Source organism: Nannospalax galili, unplaced genomic scaffold, assembly GCF_000622305.1.
Source record: "Nannospalax galili isolate Female #2095 unplaced genomic scaffold, S.galili_v1.0 scaffold10, whole genome shotgun sequence".
In the NCBI taxonomy this organism is placed as follows: Eukaryota; Metazoa; Chordata; class Mammalia; order Rodentia; family Spalacidae; genus Nannospalax; species Nannospalax galili.
In genome coordinates this window covers 6683237-6699598 of record NW_008331140.1, presented here as the reverse complement: position 1 = coordinate 6699598, position 16362 = coordinate 6683237, and the positions used below count along the sequence as shown (strand labels likewise).

At 36.1% G+C, this 16362-nt stretch overlaps 1 protein-coding gene across 1 annotated transcript in view; it reads right to left on the bottom strand.

The window, feature by feature from the left end:
- The window catches only part of Pof1b (POF1B actin binding protein), a 79934-nt gene that overhangs the window by 14218 nt on the left and 49354 nt on the right, over positions 1-16362 (bottom strand). Inside the window, exons 10-15 of the mRNA XM_008822888.1 lie at positions 8162-8254; positions 6976-7089; positions 6018-6170; positions 5439-5558; positions 3841-3969; positions 2329-2411 (exon numbers count right to left, since the gene is read on the bottom strand). Of these exons, the coding sequence (XP_008821110.1) occupies positions 2329-2411; positions 3841-3969; positions 5439-5558; positions 6018-6170; positions 6976-7089; positions 8162-8254 (692 nt within the window). The remainder of the gene's footprint in view (positions 1-2328; positions 2412-3840; positions 3970-5438; positions 5559-6017; positions 6171-6975; positions 7090-8161; positions 8255-16362) is intronic.

The following is a 16362-nucleotide window of genomic DNA, read 5'->3' as shown; positions in this document are numbered from 1 at the left end:
CTGACGAGTTTGTATTCATGCTCAGATGCCGAGGAGCTCAGAAGGTGGGCGACTGTGACCAGTGATAGTTATGTATATAGAGATTAGAAATGTATGTGAAAACGTCTCAATGTCAATTGATGAATTTTGAATTTTTCTGTATGAAACTGTGTGTTTTGACAACGAAGTGGAGATCTTTTTTAAACGTTGGAACCTCATTTAAATTTATGTCTTATAGAGTTTATAATGAGTGAAAGATTATACAAGCGTAATAATTCGTCTGTAAACCTAGAAATGTGTAGCCAATTTTGAAAGAGATGTACCCTAGCTCAGAAAAATGTTATTGAATAGGTTAATGCTGTTGTAATGAAATGCTTCTTCTAATAAAAAAAAAATAATAATAGTAAAGTACTGTTTTTAAAAATCACAGTTGGGGATGTTAAAAAATACAGAAAGTTCTATAATAACAAAACTGATATAATCTTCAAACTAAAAATATGTAATTATATCTTAGAATATAAATTTGAAATTCTATATGTCAACTATAATTTTTGACTGCTGTGTACTGACAAAACTGTACTACCAAGCTTCAATAACAATGTGGAATTTGTCATTGTTCCTATAATGTGAGTTTGCCATTTACTCCCTTCCCAAATTGTCCACATATACAAAGCCTTTCAATGTAATCATGTTACTTCTTAAAGAAAGCAAAGCTGATAAAATAATTTTAAGATAAAAAAATGTTGAACACTGGTGAGAATTTGCAGAAAGAAGAGCACTTGTTTACTGTTTATGGGAGTCAAAACTGGTACAGTCACTATGGAAATCAATATGGACATTCCTCACAAAGCTAAAAAGAGACCTACCATATGATCCAGCCTATACCACTTGGGCATATACTCAAAGGACTCTGTATCCTACTAGGGAGATATCTGTTCAGCCATGTTCATTGCTGCTCTAGTCACAATAGCCAGGAAATATAAACAACCTAGATGTCCATCAACTGAAAAATGGATAATGAAAATGTTGCATTTATAACATAGAATAGCCTTCTGTTGCTAATAAAAATGAAATTATGAAATTTACAGGTAAATGGATGAAACTAGGAATAATCATCCCAAGTGCTGTAACACAGAGACAGAAAGACAAATGTCGCATATTGTCTTTCATACCTGGATGTTAGCTTTCGATCTTTAGATATGTGTGTTTCAATTGGAAAATTCATAAAGGTCAGGAAACTAGTAAGGGGTCTTGGTGGGCAAGTTTTCATTGGAGGTAGACAGAATGCAGTGATAGAAAATGGGGGGACAGGAATAATGGAATGGTTAAATCAAGTGGGGAATAGGAGGGCAGGGTAGACTAGATAACATTAAGAAAATTAACAAATTCCTGGGAGAATATAATGTATAAATCTATCTTAAGAACATATAAGAAAATTTATGAAAAACAAAACAAACAGAAGCTTCCCACAAAGGAAAAACAGGTCTCAAATTGTTTCAACTAGTATACTCTATCAAAAATGTAATGAATTCGAGCCAGGCGTGGTGGCATATGCCTAGCTATAGGCCAGCTGTAGCTACGAGACTATGCCTCAAAAGAAAAAAAAAAAAGAAGAAAAATAGTAATAATTAATGAATTAATGCTAAGCTACCAAAACCAGAAAAACATATGACCACACAAAAATATCCATCAACTTATGAATACATAAAATGCTATAAATAATAAGATGAGATGTTATCTAACAAATAAAAGAATGAAGCACTGACATAAGCCCAAACATGGGTACATTTTGAAAATAAGAATCCAAATTTATAGGAACTATCCAAAGCAGACTTTTGCTGAAGCTATTCATAGTGCCTTTCTGCTTGGTTTTGATTAATTGCTGGAGTATAAGCTCATCATATCATTACAATGAAAGGAAACTGAGATGCTATCGACACAGGAAAGAGCAGAGCCAAACCATCGTGGAAAACGGGCTTTCATGCAGACATTTTGAGCACACAAATCTATCTACACACTAACCAACCCCATCTAAGTGAATTTGCTAGTTACTAGTTTAAATTGGGTTTCTGTCATGTGTAACAAATAATCCTAAATAATTTGATTGATTAAACAACCAGTTATTTGATGTTCTTCCATGATATTTAACATACTGTAAATGAAAGAATGGTATGATACAGAATTTTAATGACCAAAATAGCAATGTTTTTTGTGAATACTTACTTATTCATCAGAATTGGTAACTATTAGAAAATCCAAACTCTTTCTATTTAACAGAAATATTAATTACTTAAATTTTATAATAACTAGTCACTGTGAAATTTTAAACATTATTTAAAAGTACATTACTTTTTTGTGGTAATGGTAGTCCTTCCACCACTGGAGGTTTGGTTATGAGATGAATATATTTCTTGTCTTAACTTTGAGAGTTCCTTGCAAATAAAACACAATGATTACTTAATAAAAATATAGACATGAAATAATAAGAATATCTGATCAATTGACAAGGTTAAGAAGCATAATTCCTACCACTTTTACTTTTTAACTTTGGCCTAAAGCTTTTCTTTTAATTTTTTTATTCATTTATTTTTATTTTATGTATTTGAGTGTTATGCCTGTGTATGTAAGTGCACCCATGTCGTGAAGTGCTCACAGAGGACAGAAGAGGGCATCAGATCCCCTGGAAATGGAGTTACGGAGGGTTGTTAGCCACTATGTAGGTGCTGGGATTCAAACCCGGGTCTTTTGCAAGAACAGCCAGTGTTCTTAACCGCTGAGTCATCTCTCCAGCCCTGGTCTAAAACTTTTCTAATCCAACTAATGTTGCTTCACAGTAGCCAAGATATTACATATGTACCTTTGAAGAAACCTGCTACCTAAACTAGGATGTCAATATTTGGAACTTGATGGACATATTCTCAGTATGAGGATATTAAATATTTGTCCTGAAAAAGTTGAAAAGTAAAGTCAAAGAATAGTGTTAATGAAATTCCAATATGGAAGTAGACATGAATTCCTACAGAAATTTATCAGTGAAGATTACTACAAATGCCACTTGTTTAATAGGAGCAATAAAATAATTGCCAATATTTCTGTATTTCCTTTAGTACTTATTATATGCCAGACTCTGGGCTACATGTTACAGATGTAATACAGACCCACAATGGAGGATCTCATGATCTAGCAAGGGGCTCACAGACTTCAGGCCAATTCACTGCTAATGAATTATAAATTTGGTATCTTTAAAAACTATTTTATTTACTTATTTTTTAATAATTTATTTATTTTATTTATTTATTTATTATTTTGGTCTTTTTGAGACAGGATCTCCCTGTAGCCCTCCGCCTGCCTCTGCCTCCCAAGTGCTGAGATTAAAGGCGTGCACCACCACGTCCAGCTTTATTTATTGTTTTAATTTTATGTGTATGAGTGTATTGCCTGCTTGCATATATGTAAGTGCACCCATGTCATGTAATGTCTGCAGAGGTCAGAAGAGAGTGTCACGTCCCCTGGAACTGGAGTTACAGACAGATGTTAGCTGTTATGTGGCTGCTGGGATTCGAACCCCAGTCTTCTGCAAGCACAGCCAGTGCTCTTAATCACTGAGCCTCTCTCCAGAATCCAGTATCTTAAAAATAGAAAAGGCTAAACAACACTAAAGTCCTTTCCTTTATTTCAATCTCTTTGACGTGAATTATTTCTCCTGAAGCATACATCTTATTCTTTACATACACACTCTCACATGTAATGAAGCCTGTCTTGTAAATGTGGCCTTCCATAATTCATGGGTTTTATTCTTTATTCTACAAGACCTCATCATGCCCTCTTATCCTCTCCACCCCTTACTTTCTTTTTTCTTACCTCTGACTGACGCTTTATAAGAGAATCCTTCTCTTCCAGCAAACTTGTCAGTTCATGAAGCTTGAATTGAAAGTCACTGCAACTTCCTTCTCTTCTTGAAACATCTTTTTGGTACTGGTTTAATTGAGACTAAGGATTTAGAAATAATTATTTTTATAATGCTTGTTTATAAAATATATAACTAATTCCCAGTGTGGTTTAGTTATGAAATGAAAAATAATGCCCCAATTGCCATTAATCTCTATAGAACTTTATCAATATAAAATGTAACTTGAAATTCCTTTTGGAAATTTCTTACTTTTTAAAGATGTGTTTGCTAATTAACATTAAGTATGATCTAAGAAATAGTTTTCGGTCATAAAGTGAAGAAAATAGACACTTCAGATTCCTTCAAATGCTAGTTAAGGAACTTTGAGTCCTAACGTTATCTTGTGACTTTCAGTTCACAAACTCTGTCTCAAAAAAAAGATCCAAAAAAGAAAAGATTTAAACATATTTATCTATATTTAGGGCTCATTAACGTAAGGGGAAGATAAGCCAATTTAACCTAGAATTGCAAGCAAAATATTCTGTACATATTCTTGCAAATATCTTTTTTTTTTCTTTTTCTTTTTCTTTTTTGGTCTTTTTGAGACAAGGTCTCCCTGTAGCTCCAGCTGGCCTGGAACTCACTATGTAGACCAGGCTGACCTTGAACTCACAGAGATCCACCTGCCTCTGCCTCCCAAATGCTAGGATTAAAAGTGTGCACCACAGTGCCTGGCTTTCTTGCAAGTATCTTTACAATGTCAATTACAAATACACAAAATTCAACATCTTATCTTGATTGTCATATTTCTTAATATTTATAATCAGTTAAGTGATGTTTACTAATTAAATTGTTTTTGCAGTTTAATCTTAAATATTACCATTGTTTAAGTAAACATGCTTTAAGCAGGATTATATAGGGTCTTCCATCCATCCTTAAAACAAAAATTGTAAGAAATTAGAAAATATTTTAACTTGAAATGCCAGATGAATGTTACAATAATTTTTAGTATACAGTGACGTATGTTTATAAATGTTTTACAACATTTTTTTGGTCTTTTTGAGACAGGGTCTTCCTGTAGCCCCAGCTGTCCTGGAACTCACTATGTAGACCAGGTTGGCCTTGAACTTACAGAGATCCACCTGCCTCTGCCTCCCACGTGCTGGGATTAAAGGCGTGCACCACCACACCTGGCCCATATTTATAAATGTTTTACAACATATTTTAAAAAACTGCTTCCTTTTTTTCCCTGTAGCTTTAGACTTCCCATAATCATTGTTTTTAATAAAGATTCATTTTATTTATGTCTGTGCATATGTGTGTTCATGCATGTATGCACACCTATGTGTACACACAGAAGCTAGAAGAGGGCTACAGAGCTCTCCAATCTGGAGTTACTGGCATTTGCAGGATGCGAGGCTTGTTACCTGGATACTGGGATTCAAATTCTGGTACTCAGTATTGTATAGGAAGTGCTCTTAACCTCTGAGGTATCTTTCTAGCCCCCACAATCACGATTTTGTTAAAATTTTTCTGTAGACATCTGTATTTATACATAGGATCAACATACCCTTAGCTTGGAGATCTCTCTGTCTTTCTCAAGTCTCAAGTTTTTTACCATCTCCATGTAGTGACTGCCAATCTCATCCATCTTAGCTTGTAGCATCGGACCTGTGCAAGTCTCAGAAACCTACGCAAGACAAAAAGGACTTGCTATAACTAGATTGCTATCAAGGAAATACATATTAGGTTTCAAGGTTTATTATTACATGAACATCATGTGATTAAATAAGACATTGAAATAACAAAAGTGATTTTGAGAAATTGTTTAATAAAAAAGTATCAGTGTGACAAAATCTGCATGTTAGATCTTCATAAAGGAGTCCAAGTTGTTCTCAAGGTAAAGAGTACATGTGGAGAGAGAGAGAGAGAGAGAGAGAGAGAGAGAGAGAGAGAGAGAGATTTTGGGGGGGGGGGGGGAGAGAAAGAGAGAGAGAGAGAGAGAGAGAGAGAGAGAGAGAGAGAGAGAGAGAGAGAGAGAGAGAGAGAACACATACACACATATACACATATGCATATATGTGTATATATATTTTTACCAATGATAGCTTTTTAATTATATAACTAGGACAACACTAAAAAAAAATACCTGTATTCTAAGGTTCTTATTCTCTTGCTCTAAATTACGTTTACAGTATTCTAGCTCTTTTAGTCTGTATTCCATGTCCGATAGTGTGTGCCGAAGAGAAAGGTTATTTTCTTCCAATGCCTGACATTTTGAGCTTGAATCTTGAAGTCCTTGCTAGAAGGAAGACACAAATCCATAAGAAGAGTACATTTCAAGTTTCCAGGAAAATGTCCTTTTAATTGATTCATTGAGAAAAATGAAGCAAGTGTTTTTTTTCAAACTGAATCTTTTTCATATTCTTGTCCTTAGATTATGTTTTAAATCTCATACTAGATAGTAATCTTCCCAAAAATCTCATTTGCCTGCTTTCATTAATAAGGAATAAAGTCTAGATAAAATTTTCAGTGTTCCAATCTTGTTATTAGATTATTGCTAGTCTGATAACACCATAGTGTCCTTTCTAATAGATACCAAAATGATCTTCTCCCTGATTACGCTACAAGTAGCAACTTCGTAAAAAAATTTTGGAATAGTCATAAGAAAGAAGATTAGGAAGGAATGGATTTTAGATGATCATTGCAATTTTGTTGGCATCACCTCTTCTCAGATAACTGTAGAATTCCTCTGTTTATTCCCTCATTTATTCAATGCACAAACACAAGATCTATAAATGTTTTTTTTCCCCAGTTAACACACTAGTAAATTAAATGAATGAGTGAACCTATACTTTCAATATGGCAATTCTTGTCACCCAAAACCACAGATAATTGTACACTACAGATATTATATAATACATATAGTTGTCTGTTTTCTGAGAGGGAATTCAGTTGTTAAAATACAAAAAGCCATTCATTTTCAGACAAAATGTTCCATCATATTTTAACTCTGTCTGGTTGTATTGCATAACTCTAGTATGCCAGTAAATGTGAGTGTGAAAAACTATCAATCTAGCAGGTCACCAACAAAAGCATCAACTTACTTGCTGTTGGCGATTATTTGCTCTCACCGATGCCAATAGTTCTTCATACTCCTTTATTTGATTTTCTTTGAATACCAAGTCCTTTTCAAGTCTTATCTTGTCATTTTCCAGTGACTAAAAGCATAAATTATTTATTAGGACTCAGAAATACAAGCATTGCTAGGAGTTGTATAATATGAAGTCTTATTTAATTGTACTATTTAAATAAAAACTTGCTTCATGTATAGTTGCTTACCAAAGCAGAATTCTCTCAAGTTGAGCAAAGTGTGGGCTAGAGAATGACAAACTTAAGATCTGTATTTAAAGGAATATTTTATTTTGATGGATTGACTAATGCTCAGTGTGGTGAAGCAGAACATTCTGAATTATTCTGTAATCTACAATGATTCCTTGTTAATCCCAGCAGGAGAAGAATTTTCAAATTAATGTCCAACATTCAGAATGCAGTACCAAACCAGAGAAACAGGAAAATCCACTCCAAAGCCCTCAAGGAGCTATTCACTTAAGGAGAGTATTCTAAATGTATCTAGTAATAGAAACAAGAACACTAATTAAAATGCAAAGTAGAAAAGGTTAAGTTTTGAGAGGAAGAAGTTTTCAAGTTGTTATACTGGAAGTGAAATTCAAAGTATACTTCATTATTACAGCAAAACGGAAAGTCTTATTCAATGAAGTAAGATCCTAATTTTGTAAGTTACTCTGCCTTTAGGCATTAAATTACCTTAGTAGTAAATTAAATGATAAGTGCATATCAACATACTTTCATGTACACACTGGATGGTTCATTTCTCAACTTTCAACTCTAACTGCTTCACAAAATAGTTTATTTTTGAGTAAGCACAATATTGTTGTGTTGCATTAGAGAGCTTTATTTCTCCAGTGACTAACACTCTGATAGGTTATTTAATCCCAGGTGGTCATCTCTAAACACATATACATACAAGCACTACTAAATGGATTCAGCACATTATATGTACATACGTATATATGCATATGCAATAATAAAGAAGAGGTGACATAATTCAGAGGGAGTTGGGGGATGGAGGAAGAGTTGGAGGGGGAGACAGAGGAATGAAAATGATGTAAATACAGTACTAGCGTATGAAACTCTCAGGAAAATTTTTTTAAACTTCTATGTTAGAAAAGTAACATACATTTTGGAAATAAATATCAAAAGAAATCTTACTGTCAAGTCATTTTGAAGATGTCCAAGTTCCTCCCGTATGTTGCTAAATGTGGACAGCACTAGGCGGAGTGACTTATCAGACATACCCCTCATCTGGGGGAAGAAAGCAATTGAGGGTTTATGTTTTATGGTTTGAATCCCAGCTCTCGGGAGGCAGAGGCAGGTGGATCTTTGTGAGTTCGAGGCCAAACTGGTCTACATAGTGAGTTCCAGGACAGCTGGGGCTGCAAGGACACTCTGTCTCAAAAAAGACAAACAAAAAAGGTGGTCTTATTTTCCTGTTCCTACCAGAAAACTCATTTGCAATTTATTTTTGATATAATAGTAGAATAGTGACAAAATTCTTTTTTCGTAATGGCATTAAGCAACCCAAGCTATATTCCTCAAAAGGTTACAGATATGCCTTAGAAAAAGGATTTTTTTTTTTTTTGGTATAGCAAAGTGCAATCTTCCTTGTCTTCACACAGCAGAATTCTATCAGCAAAGTTTTCTTGTACTTTATTTGTTTAAATGATTAGAACAGAGATAAAGACAGAGGCATTCAGTTTTCAAGTAATAAAGAGAACTTGACTAAGTGTGCTGCCAAGTGCATGGTTTTTGCCACTGGTAAGAATAATAAAGTATCATGGGGGATCAGGCTATCCTCTGCATTGAACTATTTCAGTTGTAGATTTTACACTGTGACTTGCCTTGAGTGACTCCATTTTTCAAAAAAAGTTTGCTACATTTTAAAATACAGAATAATACACAATAAATATTTAATGTAGACTACCTCACAACACAAGGGCCATTTAGACTGACTAAGGGACAAAGCTAGTTTGCTACATTTTGAGTACAAATCCTGAGGCAGAATGACTCCCTGTCTTGATTATTTCAAGTAAATAACCTCCTGCTTGTCCAGTAAGAGCTATGAGGCATACACTGATAAATAACTCATGTCTATGCTAATAAAATACTATGTTTTATGAACATATAAAATTAAAATTAAATAAAGAACATATGGGTACATATTCATATCAAAACCACATAAAACAAAACCAAGCACACAAGCTTATCTAATATACCAGACAAACAAATGATGCAACTCTCAAATGATATCAAAGGAGGAAAACCTAACACTGAAGTGTATACATACTCCCTGATGCATCATCAGATAATTAGGTGCATGCATCATGGGACTGACAGGTGATGAACTCACAAATCCATCCTCAGAAGTACAGCTCAGCGTGGTCCCACCTGACTGCCATGACTCACTGGAATTGGCATTAGTTGGGATGGCTTCATCCGGACTACCCTTGAACATGGACACCCCTTCAATCATGTCTGCCTGCAAAACTCCTTTATGATTATGATAGGGTTCCTTAATATATTAGTTAACCACCTCCAATACTCTCATTACATTTGTATAAGTGCACTGCTCCTTCTTTGAAGATGGTCTTTTGGAATCCTGTAGCCTCTTAACGTTTTCTTAACCATTCTGTATCCTATATGTCACTGACTAACATGAATGTATACTCGAAGAAATAATATTAGTATTTAAAATTCAAATAAAAGAACCTGTGATTGCCAATGGTCAAAACTGTTGCTGTGTAGCCAATATAGTGATATAGGCTGTGAATTTATTATTACTGAATAAATTTTGAAGTTGTGGAAATACATACATGGGTCTGTCTGCTTCTATCATAGCATGATCACAGAATACTAGGAAAATTTAATTTTGAACTGTAGAATCAACTCAAGTTTCAAAGGTGTCGAGAAACACTCGCACTAAATTATTCTCATTTGTTTAATGGAAAAACTTTCAAAAGGCAACTTTAGCTTCTGCAAGTTGGAAGAGAATTATTTTCCCTGGTGTTATTACTAAGTGCTACTAAAAGACATGAACATAAATAAATACTAAAATGCTCAAAATGATGAAAAGAAATAGACTTGTTAGGAACTTTGGAACTGATGAATGATACAACAGTGGATTCCTGGATTTCTCTTTTTCTATGTATGAATCATAGAATGATTTCAAGAAACTGGTAATCCAGATATAGTGATCAGCAAGATAGCCAAGAAAAACTTTGTCTCTAGGCTAGTGTCCACAAAAGGAACAGACTAGCAAGACAGAAAACCTTTGGACAATGACCATTTGGCTCAAGGCAATACCACATAAATTTGTACATATGATAGGCCTGGAACTCTACTCTGTCAAGAAATAAGTGGCAGAGAAATAACTCAGACTTCCACTGTTACCAAGATATAAGGAGACACACACCAACACCATATACTCGGTTCACATCAGAAAAGGCAGAGTAGAAATACGGAATTTTTTATTCTAATCGCACAAAAATGATAACACAAGCCCTGTACTGTCTGTTGATACCATGAAGGATTTCATCTTATATCAAAAAAGGCTGCTTAGGAGGACGTTCACTTCCAGTTGGTAGTAAAAGGCAATGTCCCACTTACTCTGATGTTTCACTGCAGGAGGTGACTTTCTAAAACAAAAATTTAAATAAGATTCAGAGTTTCATAACATAGTAACAAAATGTGCCAGATTTCAATTTAAAATCATTGGTCATTTGAAGAGGAAGAGAAGTCTCAATTTGATAAGGAAAAAAAATAATCAAAGATGCCAACATCAAGATAATGGAGATATTAGAATTATTTGACAAGGTCCTTTAAGCAGCCATAACATGTTTTAGCAAGAAATTACAAGCACAGGGAGGGACAGCCACAGACTCTCATAAGGTAAGCCAGGTGGTCCTGGCTATAAAAGAGACTGATCAGTTCTAGCCACAGAAAAAAGACACAGTTCACTCAAGTCTCAAATCCAGTTGGGGGTATTGTGTGACTGATATCACTGTAACGTAATTGGAAAAGTCTACTTAGTTACTCTCCGTAACTCCGAGGGCTGTAGCCTAGGGTCATCTTGAGAGAGGGCAAAATATTTAAGGCTGGGTTGTTCTTGGGTCCGGAGCACAGGGAATAATCAGAAGTCAGTGATCCTGGAATGATTACTACTGAGTGAGGGAGAGTAGGCCTTACCAATGATCTCTAGATAGACAGACTGACTAGACCCCAGTGGATGAACTTCCATCAAGGATATCTGGGTACAAATGCTTGACCGGATAGGTCTTAACATGTATGGCAAAATACGTGAAGTCCAGTGGGGGGGGCATGGATAAGGGAGGGGTTCTAAACTTAAGAACTGTTAAATGAAATGTATAAAAGCTCAATAAAAATAAAAAAAAATACTGAGAGAAAAATGTAAAAATAATAGAATTTGTTTAAAAACATAAATTAAAGGAAACCCCATTATAGTTAAGTGTATATATTACTGAAAAAAAGTCAGTGATCCTGCAGTCACCTGCCATCATCTCTGGTTGGGAGAGGGCTGTGAAAGGCAGTCGTAAAGAAGGGAAGGACTGCACATGGACATGCTGCGAAATCCAGGAAGCAGGAAGCTCAGACTGTGAAACATAATCTGTGGTGAGGAGCAGAATCCGTCACTTGAAAATCACTGTGGAAACTGATAGTCCCAACTCAGAGGTCAATAAGTAGCATGAATTCTGGGGTGGATTCTCTGCCAGGTGGTTCCACGCCAGTAGAACACTTGGTTTTGGAAGCCTCCTCCCTCCTTCAAGGTATTTAATGTTATGGAGGAGTTGAAATCACTAAGACTGCTTTCTTTAGCGATCTGTTTGCCTACACCCCTCCAAAGCATTCAGAAGACACACCCTTATTTTCACATTAGACACCCCAAGGTGAACAATTGAGGACCTGGGGAGCCTATGAAATGAGTAAGAACCTTCCTGGCTCCCAAGCTGGAAAGCTAATTATGGCCAGAAGCAATTCTTGGCACATGAATAAAGGAATCCCTAAAACAAATGCAGCCCTTTAAAACAACTGACACTTAAAGGGATCTGGGCTCAATATCAGTTTGAACAGTAGGAGAGACAGGAGACTCCAGTTTAAGTTGACCATCCCTTTCATTAGAAAGACTACAATATTAAAGCACCCCAAAAGAAAATGCTTTAATATTTTATCATTTAAAAATATTTTCTTTTGGGTGTGGGGAACTTTTTTGTCTTCCCTTCTTAATTTTAATATGATTTGATTCTTTTAAATTATTTTATAACTTACATTATAAAATATAAGATTTTACTTTAAAATTGTGTGTGTGTGTGTGTGTGTGTGTATGATTTGTGCATAAACGTGGGTGAATACACACCATGGTGTGCATGTGATGTCGGAGGACAAGTTTCAGGAATCAGTTCTCTTCTTATACAGTGGGTCCTGGGAATTAAACTCAGGTCCTAAGGTTTGTGTACCAAGAGATTTTACCTACTGAGCTATCTCATCAGCCCAAGGATTTTACTACTTATCCCTTTGATTACTTTCATCTGATTTTCTTTAACATTTTTAAAATTAAATCATTTTATCATTATCAATTTTGTGTGTGTGTGTGTGTGTGTGTGTGTGTGTCTATGTAAGTGCAAGTGTGAATGAAGGTTTCCACAAAGTCCAGAAGAGTACACCAGTTGACTCACCCTGCATCCGTGTTCAGCATGGAAGAAGCCAGAGTGGTCTGCATCCCAATTCCCTTTTCGCAAGCTGGGTAACCTCTTCAGAGGATGGTGTAATAAGAATAGGAGGTAGGAACTGGCTAGGCAGTTAGTGTAAAAAGACCCAAAGAAAAGTAGTCAGCTTCTTGGCTAAAAGTCAAAATGTCCTTGGGCCTCTTAGCAACATACTCCCTTCCAAAGGCCAAAAATATTGAAAGTATTTAGGAGCTCTTACCTAATCCTTAAAAGATTTTGGGGCTACCTCTTCAGAGGGGGGAATGTTAGAGTAGCAAAAAGCCCCATAAAAAAAGAAGAAGAGTACATGAAGTTATCAGAAAAACTGATGGGGAGATATGGGAGAAGTTGGAGGGGATGGGGTAGGCATGGATTTGATCAAAACACTTTATATGCTTATATCCCTGTATGAAATTCTCAATAAATTATTTTTTAAAAAAGTACAGAAGATGGCATTGGTTCCCCTAGAGGTGCAGTTACTAGTGTTTGTGAGCCTCCTGATATGGGTGCTGGTAAGTGAATTTGGCTCCTCTGAAAAGAGCAGTATGTGCTCTTTAACCACTGAACCCAGCCCCATCTTTTTTCTTTATTGTGTGATCAGATTCTTTACCTCTTGCTCTTTTCTCTCCCTCTTCCTAACATTCATCTCATATTTTCTTCTTCATTTCTTTTACTTACTCTGTTTTCTATTTTTATTTTCTCCTTCCCTGTCCAGTAGTTTGATTTCACTCAATTATTAACTCTAATTTTAACTTTATAGCTTATTGTGATGGTAAATTTCATTGCCAAACTGACTGGATCTTAAATCACCTAGGAGACATACATTTGATGATTTCTTAGGGGCATTTTCAGAGAGTTTTAAGTTAGAAGGGAAGACCCATACTGGAAATGCATGGTACTATCACAGTTACTGGGATCCCAGGCTGAGTAAAAACGGAAAAACGAGCAAGTCAGCTAAGTGGCAGCATACATCTTTTTCTTTTCCCTGACTGCAGGTGCAGTCCCCATGTTGCCAAGGCCATGTCTCCACCACTGTGTTGGACTGTATATCCTTAGACAATGAGATAGAACAAGCCTATACTTTATTTGATTTTTTCAGGTATTTTGTTACAGCACCAAGCAAAGAAACTAACACATCTACATTAGTTTCGTCACTTATTTCTATGACCATTAGTGGTATAAATAGTTGCCATTAATCAATTTTAAGTGCTTTTCTGTATCTAGTTTGGTTTGATATAGTTGTTGTTATAATTTTTCTCCTCTGTAAGTGATAATGAGGATTATGCTTTCGAGAGATGGCTGCTCACTAGGAAGACCCACCTATAAAACTAGATAAGGTATCTATCTCAGCAAATGCATAGATTGCAGCACTGAAACAAAGGACACATGCAAAAGCAGGATATCAGGCCTCATCCAATGTCTTGATCACTGAATCCAAAGATGCTAAAATGATTTTGATGCCAAATATTCAAAGGTCTCGTTGTAAAAATGATCAATGACTGAAAACAAGCAAATTAATGAAGTAATCAACTGAGTACCTCGATAAGAAAGTCATCAACATGGATGGAATATACTCAGCAGATAAATTGAGACTATGAAAAACCAACCAACAAAGAGAAATATTGAAAATAAAAGAATTCAACGAATAAACGTAAAACATCAATATACTAGATCAAGCAAAAGAAATGGGGAACAAGGTTTGGGAAATACTGCTTTAAGACATCAGTTTTAAAAACACAGGGGGCTGGAGGGATGGCTCAGCGGCTAAGAGCACTGGATGATCTTGCAGAATACCAGGGTTTGAATTCAAGCACCTACATGGTGGCTAACAACTGTTTGTAACTCCAGTTCCAGGGGATTTGATGTCCTTTTCTGTCCTCTGCAGGTACTGCATGACACAGGTACACTTACATACATTCAAGCATAACACTCATACACATAAAATTAAAATATTTTTTTCCAAAAAAGCATGAAACCTAATGCTCATGGAACATAGTGGAATGGGGAGGGGTAGAGAGAAAACTAGTATAACCCTTAACTCTCACCAGCGAAGAAGCTTCCTTATGTAACAGAGTGTAATGCTCAGAGAAGGCCACAACTGGCCAACTTTTAAAGAATAGGAGACTGTAGACTGTGTGTCCCTGGATAGGACTCTTATATTAAACCTCACCCACCCCACAGCTCAGGGACCATTGCAGAAACAGGGGGTGGAAAGATTGTAAGAGCCAGGTTGGTCCATGAACATAAAGATGCAGAGGCTTTCAGGTCACTGGAAGCTTGCACATATGAATTTGTGGCAATGGTGGCATTGAGAACAGAACCCATGCCAACTCAAGGGCCCAGACTGGGGCAAGGGAAATGGGTGGCAGGCTGGTCCTAGTCTGGGAACTATTGGAACTTATTACTACTGGGTGAGGGAGAGTATGTTTTACTTACAATTTCTAGATAGGCTGACTAAACTACAGTGGATGAATTTGCACCAAAGGACATCTGGGTAAAAATGCTTGACTGTATAGGACTTAATATGTATGGCAGAATACCCGAGGTCTGCTTGGGGGTGGGGGGGCACATGGATGGGGGAGTGGGTCTAAATTTGATTAAGAACTGTTGTATAAAATGTACAAAAGCTTAATAAAAACGCTGACTGTAAAAAAAAGTATGAAAACAATTTTCAGGAAATATGGGACTACCAAGAGGCAAAACCTAACAATCCATGGGATAATTATAGAAAACCTATCCAATGCAATTAAAGCAGAAAATTCCCAGATCTGGGGAGGAAATGAAAATGCAAAAATGAGAATCAGCAAATATATATCACCAAAGAGTCCTACAACACACTGTAGTTAAAATGCTGGAATGAAGAAACAATATTAAAGGCTTCAAGAAAATTCTGATATTTTGCTTATAGAAGCAAACCTGTTCAAAAAACATCAGCCCCCTTGGGGCTGGAGAAATGGCTCAGCGGTTAAAAACACTGGTTTTTCTTGCAGAAGACCCAGGTTCGAATCCGGCACCCACATGGCAGCTAACAATTGTCTGTAACTCCAGTCCCAGGGGATCCAACAGCCTCTTCTGACCGCCACAGGCATTGCATGACATGAGTGCACTTATCTACATGCAGGCAATACACGCATACACATAAAATAAAAATAATAAAATTAAAAAAAAATCAGCCCTCTAAAAAAACTCCATAAAATCCAAGAAAGCATGGATTTCAAGTTATAAAAGTTAATAACTGCCATAAAAGATTATTCTGTCCATTAAACTGAACTCACAAAGATCCACCTACCTCTGCCTCCCGAGTGCTGGGGTTAAAGGCGTGCAGTACCACACCAGGCACCTTTTACATTTTTAAGGACACAAGTGCTGAGCAGGATGCAGGGCAGGGGGAGAATCCTTATACATTTCTGGCAGGAATACAATCTTGGGTAGCTACTAAGGAAGTCAGTATGGAACTCTTATCAAAAAATTACAAAAGAAACTACCTTATGACCCAGCCATAGCACTACTGGGTATGTACCTATTGTCATATAAGACAGGATGTCACAGAGACGCTTACAGACCCATGTTTACTGTGATGTTATTGTCAGTTTAGGCAACCATTATCGAATGAATGAATAAAAATTTTGGTAT